Below are 14,979 nucleotides of genomic sequence, written 5' to 3' on the forward strand. Positions count from 1 at the left end.
TTGGTATTTTACAATATTGTGCTATTTTATAATTTCATAGTTTGACCAAATGTCACAGCAGTAATATTGCTGTACTGCAAATATTTGACAGCTATCGCCTACTAATTATGATAAACCTCTGAAACACAATGTATTATTAAATATTAAACTCATAGTTCCCAACGTTTGTGGTTTCTTTTAATAGCTGCTCTTTCTAAACTTTTCTGATTGTTTGATTTAAACACATCCAAACTATAGTAACTAAAATTATCCAGTAAGTCAAAAAGCAAAAATATGCTAAATAGTCAAAAACTATTAGGATTTGTTTGTTATCTTAGTAGCAGTTTGTTGTTGTTCTTTCTCAACCCCATTAATCACCTCATGACCCTCGACTCTTGTGACCCTTTGGAGGGGGTTCAGCCATCAGGTTAAGAACCACTTGACCGAACTAACCTTGATAAAGTAGTTAAAACTAGCTCTACTTCAACCAGCTAGCACTGTAAAATACATACTTATCATTATCTTATTACAATCCCTTTTCTTTTCTACAGAACAAGTACTTTAATTTAGTAATAATAGTTTTATTCTCACAAATCACAAATTGGATTCCCCATCCATACAACAAACCCTTACGCACACTTCAGGATTTTGTTTCTGCAGCCTTGCTTGGTCTGATATGACTGGGAACAGAATAGCAAATTTTTTTTGAAGTCAGCCCTTTTTTTAAAGACAACGTTTTGCAATGTTTCTGTAATCATCATTATTTGCGCCTACATTAGGCCCTGTTCAGCAAATGTTGCTGCACAGTACATTATGCTGATAATACTTTTCTCAGATAGCCTTTTAAATGGAGGAATTCTACATAGTGGTGTTGGTACTTTTACTTTGCTTTGAGTACCTCTCTCTCCACTGATTGTTCCACATCAGAATTGGTGAATGTGATTATATGATGAAAACATATCAGTGCTCACTTCTTTCCTGTTAACAATAGCTCCAAAAGTCATGAAAAGCACAGTGAAACGCTTCGATGGGTTCACCGTGATAAGGGGTTGAACGTGGTCAGGCCCCCTCCCTGCCCTTTCAGTGACAGTTCAATGGCACACACCACACCCGAGGCAGGCAGAGGGGGAACTCGCCGTAAACCCTGATGTCACGGTCGCTCCGCCCTCACATCATCCGTCGGGTACACTCACCCAACTATGACAGTCAGCAGCGTGTGATGTGGTTTGCAGGCCTGTTTATTCTTTGGAAACCCACTAAAAGTAGCATTGGATGGTAAGCTCACCATAAGGGCCCCGTGCTATAATGGGAGCACTTTGGTTGGAGTTTTGATCTGGTGGGTTTGTAAATAGGGCCCTGCCTTGCTGCGGGCCACCACTTTTTGGCTATATTGTTTAGTGTGACCTGAAGGAAACTTTTTGATATTCGGGGTGATTTGTAACCTGAAACAAAACGTAAAGTCCAAAATTGATATGACTGAAGGCATTTAGTGTTGTGTACTTCATGAGGACATCGGTGTACGCTTTTCATAATGTTGATGATGATAGACAAAGGCCTACTAAATGTACCCTGCTCTACTTTTCCTCATTTTACTGTAGGACAAATTGTCTTTTTTTTCCAGGGTCTTTATTTACCCCTGAAAGTCAGTATAACTTTTAAATCTAAATGAGTCCCATAAATACGTCAACTCCCTCATTTTTTTCAGTTGTGGCTTTTAGTGTGAGCTATAATCATTTCTCATCTTTCTTTGTCTCTGTGTCTGACTGTCTATTTGTGTGTAACGACACGCACACACACGAGTCCACATACACACACAAACGCACAGTGTTTCTCTTTTTCTGGCGAGAGCTTCTGATGCAAGGACGGCAATCTGTAATCTGTAGTAATTGCATGTTGCAGAAAAACATTTTTCCGCTGTGGTAATCGCTGCAATATGTGCAGTTGCGTTGCCAAAGTGACAGCACCCCCACCCCCAACAGACACACACAGAAGCATATACACACACACACACACCCAAGAGTATCTTGACTCACTCTAACTTTGCCAAATGTGTCCAGCCAAAAGTCTGTAGACTGCTCCTCGGGATGGCTGAGGGACAAAGACAGACGAGCAACTGTAGCACTGTTACAGACTTGAGATTAGAGAGCACACACACACACACGCTCAAACACACACACACGCACCTGTGGCGCTGTCATGCTGCATTCACCTTCTGCAAAAGATTTACAGTTCCTGCCAGTGACAGTTTAACTGCCATGCAGTCCCGATGCCAGAGCCCTGCCAGAGCCCAGCTGCCACACACAGATCAGGAGATCAGTAGCCACATCAAAATTCATTCTCTCTGCTGCTTTTAACAGATATCACACAGGTTGATCAGGTGATAAAATTACCCTGAGCGTATCTAATTCGAATCCCTTGTGCTGCTTGTAAATATGTCTTGGAGAATCAAGTCATTTGTCGGAGCTCCTCCTGATTAGTTGTAGCCACATGAAGTGTACTGACTGGTCTGTGTCTGAAGTAAACCTTCAGCTACCACCTCACCGCTCTGACACCAGCATGTACTGTAAAGTGTTGGACTGCGGCACAGGTTTATGAGGTCATCACCACCGTGAGACTGAGGGCAAACTATGGTAGGACAGCACATTTTACTTGCTCTTCCTGCCGCCTCAGCATATAAATCAATCTCTCTCTCTTTTTTTCGCTCTCTCCCTCACCGTCTCTCTCTCTCTCTCTGTCATTGCAGCTTAGCAGCGCCGCACATTTATGATATCATTACCCGCTGCGTCATCACCCCTTTGCTCGAGAGAGCCCCAAAATATGTCAGCCAAGTTGGGCTCTCTTACATTACACTCGTAAACGTGTAGCCACACACACACCTACAATAAGAGTAAGTAATGCTCAGAGACATTTATAGATACACAGCACAGACACCAAGATTGCAACCAGACTGTGTGTGCAAACCTTTTCCTCTCTGGGCTGCTACTCTGACTGCTGAAGCCATCCAACCTCCCAGCAGTTGAACTTCCCTGTGTCTCTAATGGAGTCTCTCTGTCAGATCAAACAGCTCCCACTGACGAGGAGAGGAGACAGATCGCAGCGCTGGAAGCCGTTCAGTCTGACAGCCCGAACACGTTTGACTGGCAACACAGCCTGTGTCTGCTCTTCCATCGCTAGAGATCCTACACAAATATAGTAGTGCCACCAGAGAGGGGAAGAGGGGGTAAAGAGCAGGGAGGGGGTAAGGGAGCCTGTCGGCTCAGAAAATAAGTTGTGAGGCGTCTCTCTCGTACACAGCAAAGCCCCGTAGCTCAGTCTTTTCTCAAAATGAAATCGCATGTGAGTTGAATATTAGGAAGTGCGCATGGCTTCCAGCAACCACCAAGCCATTATAGCAGAGCCTGTAAACCACATTTTCACCAGCAGACAATGCCCCTTTGTGCTTGTTGTGTGGCTGTCCCCTCTCGCCGGAGCCCAAAGGGAAGCCCTTCACATTTAAAACTGTGGAGATTAGAGTGAACGCACGAGCAAAAAGTGATGAAGAGGAAGTGTCAGTTTTAGATCTCTGGTTAATTAGTGGCAGTCATGTCAGGAGGGGCAAGTAGGACAGTCTGCCCTCATTTAGCCCCATGGTGAGGGGGACCTTTGATGTGGTTGCACATGGAATGCTGTTGTTCATTCCTCCCTACAACAAAAGCCACATGTTTTTATTTTTTGAGACTAGGTCCCTGTTACTTCGAACTGCGAAGGAGCACGGTAACATATCTAACGTATGAAATGAATGGTATGAACGTTAAGCAGCAAATCGCAAGTCAGAGAGGGCTCTGCCAACCAGGAACTGGGTCAGTTGTATTGTTCTCCGCCGGCCTCTTTATTCACGTTCACATGGATTTAAGTAAACAAACCTACCGAGGCCTCTTTGCACACGCATATTCAGTCGTAGCATTTTGGGTTACACACTGTGCACACGTTTCCAACTTTTCAGCCATTGTCATCAGTGTTTGTCCCTTTCAACTTTTTTTCCATCGATGTCGAGAGACTCTTTCAGCAGGGGTCATTCCAGGTTCTGTCACACTCATTCAAATCCAATTGGACTTCAAAGATCCCCCCAAATATTGAATTTGCATTTATTTCCCTCTTCAGAGAGGTTCAGCCTCCAGAGCAACATCTGACTCGCCACAGAATCCAACCAGATTCGAGCAGGAACCCGGTGCTGGTTTCCTGACAAGTGTCCGTGCCACTTTCCTCTGCAGACATGAGACAACTCTTGGAAAGTACTCAGCTGTCCCTCAGGGTTTTTCATCATAAAGAAAAAAAAGAGTCTGGTGAGTCACTGCCTGCAAGTCGGGGCGCTCAGGAGAGCACTGAAACGCAACATTGTCCTCACTCATAAATCTTATCTTTTGCACAGCAGGTAATTACTGCCAATCAATCCAATTGATCTCGGAGTGAATTAAAAGAAAATGAATCATCTCCAAATGTTACGGAGCCTCTGTGCAGCCGCCGCTGCACTGTCTGCTACCCTGTGTCTGTGATGTCTCTGGGCCCGACTCCCAGTTTGAGATTAAGCGAACCTAATTGGAGGCTAAAACGTATTTTCAGTGAAGTCCCTCCATTCAAGTCATTACTTTACTAAAGGACTTGGCTTAATTGGAGTCCGGGAAACCACCCCTATGTCCAAAGTGACTGAATGTTTCCTCTCATCATCTCCATCACTAATCAGCAGCGGCGTTGCTCATGTACAGTTAGCACCCTGGCCACATGGAGCTAGCATAGTAAGGCAGGACTTTCCCTTGTTTGACTCAGAGCCTGAGGCATCCATTGAGGCTTTGCTGTAAGTGCACACTAATCCCCTGATTGCTGTGTTTAGGCCCGGTACGTCGCTGCTCCACGTCAAGGCGGCCGCGGCTAACGACAAGCTAATGACACAACGTTGACAAGGAGGGTTTGTAAACCCAATCAGAAGCCTGGAGTCTGGCTGCCTGGTAATTAGGTTAATCAAACTCTATACTGACTGAATGACTGGCTGACTGTCTGCCTCTTATGTCATCACACTGATTAAAGGGGAAAAGTTCTGTTCAAGTCCGTCAGGCACTTTCTGCCATGTTGGCAGTGTTAGCACAACTAGCTGTCATGCTAATTGGAGACCTGAGTGGACTCACTTTTTTTTAAATTTATATTTAATTTAAAGATAATGGAAGGTCACCACAGTTTACTACAGTTATATAACATATGACAATTCATAAGTAAGTGCAGGAATCAAAGCTTTTGGACCTGCATCTGATTTCTAGGTCACACCGCGGGTTGTAAATTGAAAAAGGTTAGACTGGTTAGAAACTCTCAGTTCTATCAGTACACAAGTGACCACAGTACACAGTAGTCAGTTAAATATTTTTGTAAGCACAAGACACAAATTGGCACTTTATAAAATCAAGAAAGCAGTCACTGATATTTTTCAGTTAAGTCCTCTGCTGTTTAGTCACCATGTGGGTAATTCTGCTGGACTAAGGCATCAGGAGACCATATGTTAGTCCTGACCAGCTATTACAGTGAGGTCAGACAGCATTTAGAGTGGGAAAACGTCACGGTCATCATGTTGACATGCCCTGCTCCTCTCTGACTCAGCACGAGGAAAAACTCAGACAGTGGACGTGTGTGTGTGTGTGTGTGTGTGTGTGTGTGACTCTGCGTGTGTAGCCTATATGTGTGTGTGTGTGTGTGTGTGTAGCCTTAAGTTTCCTGTATGTTTGCGCTCGTGACGGCGGCGGTGTCTGTGACCGTGAGAATGGCATTTGCAGCAGACGGAGTGACCTCACAGCAGACAGACTATAGAGAAGAGATGGAGGGGCCACTTCTGCTGCACAGCTGAGGGGGAATCACTGGCATGGTGTTTCCTACTGAGCCAATACAGAAGTGAGCAGCTGTAGAGAAAGTACAGGCTCACTAAAGTTTACTTCAGGTCAAAAACGGCTGCAGAAAGCAGGGATATTAGAGAAGCTGGTGAATTCTGTGTGAATGTTTTAAATGTCGAACAATTTTTTTCATGCAAAAGGCTGAAATTATTCATTTCTCTTTTAGTCAGAAGACAAACATTAATAAGACTTAATGTGCTTCTTCTGCCTAAAGTGTTGCATGGGAAAGAACAAGTAGGTGGCCCATTACTGATGCAGCGCCGTCAGTTAATTGTACCCAACGAGGAAATATTCTAAGAGAAAATTAAAAATCCCATTTTTGAAATGCTGTCTCCACAGAAATCAATTCCTTGTGGTTAAAGATATGTTTGAGGGGAGGGAAGGAGCAGCCCAAAAACATGTTTTATTGCAACGACAATTAACTGTATGTAAACAAGTTGAAAAAAAAATTCTGGGAAAATAGAGGAAAATAGAGAATCAGAAAACATCTCATAGCCTGCAGTCTCTCGCATCCTATGATTATCTGCATATTTCCTCCACCGTAATTAAGTTTTTTCTTTATTGCTTATGGGAAGAGGACTAGGCTATAAGGATGTTTTGAGCATGATTAAAGTTGCTCATAATGAAGTGAAGATTCAGTCTGGAGGACCGATTTTTCTGTCTGTGAAAAACATTCCTTGTGATCCTTTGATGGTGACAGATGGTGCTCTGGTTCTTAGATCTTTGCTAAACTTTCACACATGATAAAATAAAGTCCTCTGCTCTTGCTGTGCTCCATCTTATGTAAAGAGAAAAAGAGTTGCTCTGTGCTGATACTGTATGTTCCTGAACATGTGGGATCTCCATAAGTTTGAGTCATTTTCTGTGCTGCCGACCAGACCCATGCCCACCCATTAAAGTAATTTGTGGGTTCGAATGCAACTGTAATGTCAAAAACAAAAGTGCACAGCAATCGACGTTGTGCTTAGTCATAGGCCTTTTTTTGCTTTTCCTCCTTACTGCAACCGAAAGGATGTTGTTGACAACATCTGTTAAACGATACAGGGAGGGGTCTAAACAATAAGTCTTCTTCATCTGAGTCAAACTTGGGTCACAGCTCCCTAATTGTAGCCAGAGTTACTGAAAACAAACTGAACCTGAGACGAAGCATTTGTCTCAGGTTCTACTTTGAAATCTTATTTTCAGTTTTGCCCGACATTCCAGGCACATTCCATAAAGTTGCGTAATTGCTGCATAAACTTAGGTTAATAATACATAAATTAGCTTAGAATAATACTTGTGTTTTTCTCTACGATCCCAGCCTTACCATGTAATAAGCTGTGGGGCTGGCCTGTGGTTTAGGGCGTAGGTTTAAAACAAAATTAAGAAACAGAAAATTGAGAAAAAGGCCTTTCCTTAATTTAGTCGTCCGCCGTGCAGGACGAATGAGATCATGACGAGTCTAATAACAACGATGTGGGTTTAATCATTTTAACGTAAGGGCTTATATGAAATATCAGCTCGTAAGTGAAATAAAATTAACCGTAAAGAAATGAGTCATAGAAATAGAAGAGCCTCTTCCAGTACGGGCATTGCTTTTTTTTAAAAATGAAGCAAAAGAATTTTATATTGTGACCATTTCCACCTCATTATCCAATTATGCAATCATTTTCAGGACAAGTCTGCATATTTTCCTTCCGCCGTGCAGCTTGTTCCTCTTTTGAGTTCTTTTTTACAGCAGACAGCCCCAGTTAAAGAAGCTGGTCTAGACATTATACTGTGTATTCCTCTGATGTCACATGCATCATATTTGGACACGTGCATCCCTCATATTGTTTTTTTTTTTTTTTCAACCACCACTCTGCAGTGGAGAGACTATAGTACATCCTCATTTTATTTTTTTCTTGAGGGTGGTCTTAGTGAACGTGTTCAGCATACATCCCCAGAGTTCACAGCTCTTCCATCTGTCATGCGCCATCAGATCACACACAGTTTAACATGCAAACTAACTCTGGATGAACTGTGTGAAAGGGGGCAAAGACGCCGAGCCAGAAATTCTTCCTGCCTGCTTGGCCCCGGCACCAGTCTCGGCTCGTATTAGCTCCTCGCTGGACGCTGCTTCTGACTCGTCACACCTCCAGTTCACTTCACAGTAGAATAGCAGAAACGTCCCGCCCTCTGGTAGTGTTTGTTGATACAAGTTGCTCAACCTTTCAGAAGATTTTTTTTTTCTTTGTCTCCAATCACAGAAACATTTACAGCATAAATCCATATTATCAGATTGGCTGAAAGGTATCTGGCCCGTGTGGTTGCTTGCGGACCACCAGAAAATTGTATTTACTACTACACTTTACACGGCTTCAACCTTGACCAACGCAACACTGAGCCTGCAGCTTTGAGCCAATAGCATACACAGGCTGAGGCAAGGTTTGGGATTATTCGACCACATAATCAGCATGCCGTTCTCCATGGTCTACCTGGAAGCCATCTCACTGGTAACCCCTGAAAGTGTTCCCCATACAGTTGTGTTGACAGATGGTGAAAAGGGGGGAGGTGGACCAAAAAGTAAATAAGTACCTACAAAAACGTTTACAGCCTTAATCAAGTCCAGAGCGTTTCTTCCATCCAATATGCCTTCAGAGTTTTATAAATAGATATTATACTCAACTAAATTGAAGACAGGATTTCACTGCTCTGTGACTGCCATACGTTTTCTATTATTTTCTTTCACTTATTGATTCACTTATTGAATATTGAAACTCTTTATATCTGGTTGCAGATTTCTGCCCGCTCAGCCAGTCTTCTTGTTTTGGCGTCACTCTGGGGCCTTGCACTCTGCGGGATTTTGAATGGGGTCCAATCAGGCATGTCAATTTTAAAAGAGGGAGAAAAAATACTTGCCATATGACTTTGTTATTAATAAATTCACCAGAGGCCAGCCATGTGTTCTGTTAAATTTATAGTCTCTTTCTTTTTTGAGCTACTGTATGGCACTTTTTTTATGTGTCAGTGGTTCTGAGCTTGAAATTCATCGACGTTTATCCTCTGTGAATGATTCATTTTAGTGTAGCATGCATTTAAAATGTCTTTTTTCTCACACTTTGCATGTGTCTCTCACTCTTTTTCCTCCCCGACACTTGTAGAACAAACCAGACCACCTCCCAGAATCCTCCAAAATAACCTCTCTACAACTGTGGTGAGGCATGGTGCATTTCTCAACACACAAGCCTTGACTCCCATTCATGCAGCGCAATAAGCCAAACATATAAAACCATTCCCACTCTAATAAACTGAGGCCTTTTTCTCTGCCACAAAAGGAGCTGGCTCCCAGGAGCGCAACGCTCTAAAAAACGGACCCCTGTATAAAGCAGCCTGCAGGGAACATGGCGGCCCTTCCAAGTGGAGGGAAGTGCGGTGACAGTAACTGTGCCAAGGATATGACCCACCACACCGCCCCAGTCACAGCTGCTATAAACCAGGTACCCTACCTGATGCAAACACTGCCAATATGTCAGGAAGGAAAACTCAGTAAAGTTTATACAATTCTGCTTCACAGGTGGAAAGTCCGGTGCTCTTTTTGGAGCCTACTGCTTTTTTTTTTTTAATGTGTGAATGTGTCAGAATTGCTGCTTTCTTATTAAATAGTGGCGCTTCTGTGTGAGGGTTTGCAGGTGTAGCCTCATTGTGGTTATTATCAGTGAACTGCAGCAGCACTGTGAGTCTGGATCAGATTAACGCCTTGTTGATGCAAAACTCTCCATCTCTCTTTCTCTCTTTCTTTTTTTTTCTTCGATTCTGTCACAACAGCTAACTGTCAGACTATTGTCCTTTTCATGCACTCCATGCGGAGCTGAGGCGCCATGAGAACAGCTGCTGGGCCTGTTCTCGTTGTGACTTGGTGTGCATGTGTCATAGGTTTTCCGTGGATGTTTGTATGTGAATGCGTTTGTGTCGGTGCGTGTCTCCCTGAACTTTAGCAGAGGACTGAGGTTTCTGAGGTGAGGCGTCCTCTCGCTTCTCACGCTAAGCGCATCTGATGTTGCACATCACATGCTTACATGTTTTCTCTGTCTGCACTGTGCGATAGTCTGAAATATATAAGAAGTACCAATATAACACGTACAGATAATGTACCACTGATAATAACATGTGATCATAGTACTGATGTCTGTTTTTTCTTGTATCACATAAAAAGATATCAATAATCTAAGTCTTCTCAGCTTATATTTAGCATTTATTTGTTTTAAACCAACTCACAGGCTTTAAGGGGTGTACTTTCTTTTTGTGCCATGTCTGAAATGAATGAGATGTTGCTTACCGCAGTATTTCCTGATTTTTGAAGAGATGAATACATTATTTCCATAAGCTGTTGCACAGTATTAAAGTCAGAGCTCGAGAGTTTACAGACATAACCGTTCCTCGTAATTTTAGTTTGAAAAAAATGGAACCGTGGCCAAATTGCTTTGCCTGTGTAATGCAAGTTGTTAAATTAACCACTGGGGTATTTTGCTTACATGAGGTAGTTCAGATTTGAAGTGCTTTCAGATTGAATTGCAGGATTTAATGACTCTTGCTCTTTGTTCTCTTGCAGTTTGATTTCAATATACTGACAGAATGAATTGTAAAAGGATATTGTATATTTGCTAATGATTTCCAATGGATGATTAGACCTTTAAATGTTTGTCTCTCTTCTCCCCTCCGTAACCTCCATCATCTCGCTTCTCTGGTGGGTGGTAAAATCAAAATCAGCCACCCAAAAATCACATTAGGTTAAAGCCTCTTAAAGGCCTGATGCGTGCCATGCTTGAGACGTGAAGTCGTGACGCTCTGATGTGTGAACAGTGAGGAGATGAAGGGCTGCAGATCCAGCTCTGAATGTTGTCAGGGGGAAACTATAAATGCCTGGGTGTCTGTAGAAGCAGTGAGAACAGTGGAACATCATCCCCCTGTCACTGCAGTTCCACTTAGGATATCAGAGGATTGTTCTCATGTGAGACACAGATGTACTGAGTGTGTGTGTGTGTGTGTGTTTGACTGTCTGTGTCTGACTGTGTGTGAGAGGCTCCAGAGATTTTAAGATATACTCTGCAAACAATTAGGAGTTGGTAGTACTTCTCCTGTGGCTGTCTCTAATTAACACTGCAACAAGGCCTTAATTGGAAAGGAGATTTAGTTTTTTTTTCCTGTTGCCTTTCAGTGGCTGTCTCAGTGGTTGTGTGACGATGAGTGGGAACAACGTGCCTCCCCCCCCCCCCCCCCCCTCCTCTCCCCTCCCCGCTGCCATCAGATTAACAACTTCTCTGACTACTTTATGTGTGTGTTTGTCATCACTTACAGGAATAAACTCAACACGTATTCACATTCAAATCAGGCAAAGCGTTCAATCTTCTTCAACTTCTCGTACGCTCGGGTATTTGCAAGTAAAAGCCGTCTGATTGGAATTACCATGGCAACAAATGGCTTCATCATTGAGGGTAGCGTTTAGCATCACCAAGTATAGTGCACTCACCTCACCACACAGACCAAAAGTACCTACTGGAATTAAAGCAGAGTGAGAGAGCCTAATATGTTTTTTTCTCTTTGCTCTTTTATTGTATTGCCATGTTCCAGTAAAGGGCCCAGTCACATGGAGCCTCTGAGCTCGTATTCTCACAGAGAGAACGAGTTTCACTTGATAATGAATGTCTGTGGTGAGAATCCCATTATGGCGGCACTCCATCAAGCCTACAGAAAACACAGTTGCGCAGAGGCAAAAGGCCTTTAAAGGCCATATCAGTCAACTAAATGATGGCTGCTGTGCAAATCACACACCACAAGAAGCCCCCAGCTCTCACATTTAAACATGTCCTTGGGCTTGTCAAATGTCAGAAGAAACAAGTAGTCAACCTGACAAAGCTACACCTTCAAAACAACTTGGACAGAAAGTGTGGGTGGGAGCGAAGAAGGGGGGGGGGGGGGGGGGAGGAAGAGGGGAGGGTCAGTACTCACCTCTGAGTAGACTGCTGCTGTAGTTGGAGAAGGAGTCAAAGATGCTGTTGGATGCCATGACAGGGAAGCCAAGACGGTGTGGAGCCCTTGCAGCAGTCGATGTGTACCGACCTTGCAAAGGGAAAAAGTAGAATTGAAACACAGAAACCAAGGAGCATGAGGCAAAGAAGAGAGAGAAGGAAGGAGAGCATGAGAGGACAAAACTCCTGGAGCTCTGAGCGCGTTTGCAACCAAGAATCTAGGGTTTGTGACTACCGCAGGAATCCCAAGCCACAAGCCTGCAGAGAGAGCAGCCGCATGTGCTAGCAGCAGCACCAGGAGACATTTGAGAGAGAAAAGAAAAACAGAAAAGAAAAGAAAAGAAAAGAAAAAATAGAATGAGAATAAAGTTTAAACTGAGGCAACAGGAGACTTTGTGTCTCCAGGTGTTGAGGTGGACTCACCAGGGCTGGAGATGAGAGGGGGCCCACCTAACAGAGCCCGGGTGGTGAAGGCAGGTTGGCGAGGAGGACTAGGTTTGTGGTCCTCTGTCACGCAGCCGGCTGAGGGTCTGAGGTTAGCCAGCTGGCCTGATAGCGTGGTCTGTCTCCTTCTCTCTCCACTCACGATGGTGGTGGCCTGACTGGAGCGTCGATGCTAGTAAAAGGCTAAAAGCCACAGTCTATCTGCATCCTCCTCGCCATCCTTCACACAGAGACACACACACACTCCCCTCTGTGAGTGGCGGAGCCCACGTCACATGTCACGTGAGGTCACCGGGCCTCTCCCTCCCTCCCACCCTCTCCCCCTCCTTCCTTCTTCTCCTATCGTCTTTGCCTTTTCTCTCGTTTCTCTGCTTTGGTTTTCTACTTTCCACGCTTCTCCTTCTCTGACTCGCCATCTTCACTCTCACTTTTCACTGGGCGTCCAAGTTTTGGAAACGTTTTGTTTTCTTTTGAGTTCAAACCGGGCAGCGGCCTGCGCCACTGTGGCTCACTGAGGTTTACAGAAAGCGCTGGAATCACTGTGGAAGAGTTCGAGAGGCATTTAAAATGTATTACGCCAAGCACAAACAGAGTGTAGTGAGAGAAGACAGAGAAAGAGAAAACAGAAAATGAGATGTAGCTGTGGCTTTTGCCACTGCTCAAAGACAGGAAAGAGTTTTGTCTGTAACTGCCGAACAACACTGAGCATGCTCTTCTCGACTGTGTGTATGTGTCCTGTGCTAGTTTTATGTTTGCCTGACTCACAGCACATCTGTGTTTGTAAGAACCAGTGGTTTTGGGCCTGCAAAACCTCCACCCTCACTTACCACTTGATAGTATCATAATCTTAGTCTCATTAGAAGCATAGCTGCCAGTTGCTCAGCTCTGCCTGCTGCCCTCTTCTCTCGTTGTCTGCCAGGTTATCCCTTCCATGTCTTCTTCTTTTGTTCTTTCCCCTTCTTTGTCTTTTTTTTATGTATCTCTTCTTGCCACACGTGAGCACGAGCGCACTCTCAGAGTATTCCTCCAAATATTCAGATACACAGTAAAGTAAACTTTTTTTATTTATTTTTTTTTTTGCATGAGCTTCCTTTTGCAATATGAAAAAGAAAGAGCAACAACAACAACAACAACAAAAAAAACTTCAGTATTTGCGGGCTTGTGTAGTCTCTTTCCCCCTCTGAAAGTGCAAAGCGATTTAACCTGATTGTGGTTTTCACACTTTTTCATTTTCTAGGTTGAATTTAAGAGCGGAAAAGTTTTCACTGTGTTCACCGTGTTTTCATGTGGCTACTGCTTGTACAGTATCAGCCTGCGACGTGATTTGAGACCAATATCATCTTTTCCTTTTTCTGTAGTTTTTTTTTATTGCTGTTTACTTTGACATTTGTTTCTGCAGTAATGAGAGAAACAGGAAGTGATTCATAACGCTTAAGATTCATACAGAAATGTATGACGAGCATAGTGACTAATGTGCAGAGAGAAACTGTTTAACAGTTTGCTATCGCTTTGTTAACCTGAGAAAATTGTAGTAGTACTACATGTGTGTGTGTCTGTGTGCCTATGTGTGTGTGAGAATGTGCACAAATTACTGACATTTGCAAACCTGTGGTATCCGCACTTCCTCTCTCCTTTCTCCTGTCTCCCAGTGACACATTGTGACCATGTCTGGCAGTGGGACAACAGACCCAAACCACCGTCTGGTCACTCATGTGACCCGATTGCTTTCCCTGGAAATCAGTGTGTGTGTATGTGTGTGTGTATGTGTGTCTGTGTGTGTGTGTTTCGGTCCTGTTTCTGTTTCACACTGCTTTGTGTATGGATGTCAGCCCACGTTGTCCTCTGCTAATTGCTGGACAAAACTGCTGCATTGACCACAGCATGTGTTTGTATGTGTATATACAGTGCCATGTTCTGAGTGTGTGTGAGTGTGTGTGAGAGAGAGAGAGAGAGCTTGCCGCTCTTCCTGGTAGCCCGCACTGCCCTGTAAATGAGCAGTTGCCGTTCAGTTAGGCGGCAGCGCGGGCTAAATGACACGGCGCGTCGGCAAGTGTGGCCGAATGTTGAGGCCACAGCCGCGGCCTAGGGCTTTTATCAATGAGTCCACGCTGCCACTACAGGCCTCTGACTTAACCTCACACACAGCGAGGCTTCCTCTTCTAACACCTCTCCTGCCTCCCGACATAGCCGTGGGCCTGGCCTGCCAGCCCAAGGACAGATTACAGCTCTGTGTCCTTCTGCTGAACAAGAGGTAGCTGCTGTCACACAGGCCCGCAGGCGCTGTGCAAGGCCGCAGAGCTGATGGCTGAATCATTTTGATTCTTTATATTAAGAAAATATAGGAATCTATAAAAATGAGCAGTGTTTTTTGTGCACTTTCTGGTACATATCTGGTCATCTGTGTTTGTTTAGACAAGGGGATGCTCAAGAGTGCAGTGTGCCGGTTCCTCAGTACAGAGGATCGTGTTTTTGACATTGTAGAATCCTTCTACGTGCACGCATTTGTGCAAGTGAGACATGTACCTTGTAATCACGTTGTTTCATTTTTCAGATGTCATTTAAGTGAGAAATGTGCTTTTCTGCTAGTTGTTTTCACAAAGTGAGACTGTTTCAGATTATTGTCAATTTCCTTACTCTTGTCCACTTGTGGAAAGAAAGAC

The 14,979-nt window shown here is 43.9% G+C and overlaps 1 protein-coding gene across 2 annotated transcripts in view; it reads right to left on the bottom strand.

The window, feature by feature from the left end:
• The window catches only part of runx3 (RUNX family transcription factor 3), a 45,606-nt gene extending 33,059 nt beyond the window's left edge, over nt 1–12,547 (bottom strand). The window contains exons 1-2 of one of the 2 annotated variants that reach the window (XM_026355797.1): nt 12,299–12,547; nt 11,856–11,966 (exon numbers count right to left, since the gene is read on the bottom strand). In XM_026355797.1, the coding sequence (XP_026211582.1) occupies nt 11,856–11,913 (58 nt within the window). In that variant the 5' untranslated portion in view covers nt 11,914–11,966; nt 12,299–12,547. The remainder of the gene's footprint in view (nt 1–11,855; nt 11,967–12,298) is intronic. The other variant, XM_026355796.1, reaches the window with a different exon arrangement.
• Between the last annotated feature and the right edge of the window lie 2,432 nt (nt 12,548–14,979).

The sequence above is a fragment of the Anabas testudineus genome, chromosome 12 (assembly GCF_900324465.2).
Source record: "Anabas testudineus chromosome 12, fAnaTes1.2, whole genome shotgun sequence".
Lineage (NCBI taxonomy): Eukaryota > Metazoa > Chordata > Actinopteri > Anabantiformes > Anabantidae > Anabas > Anabas testudineus.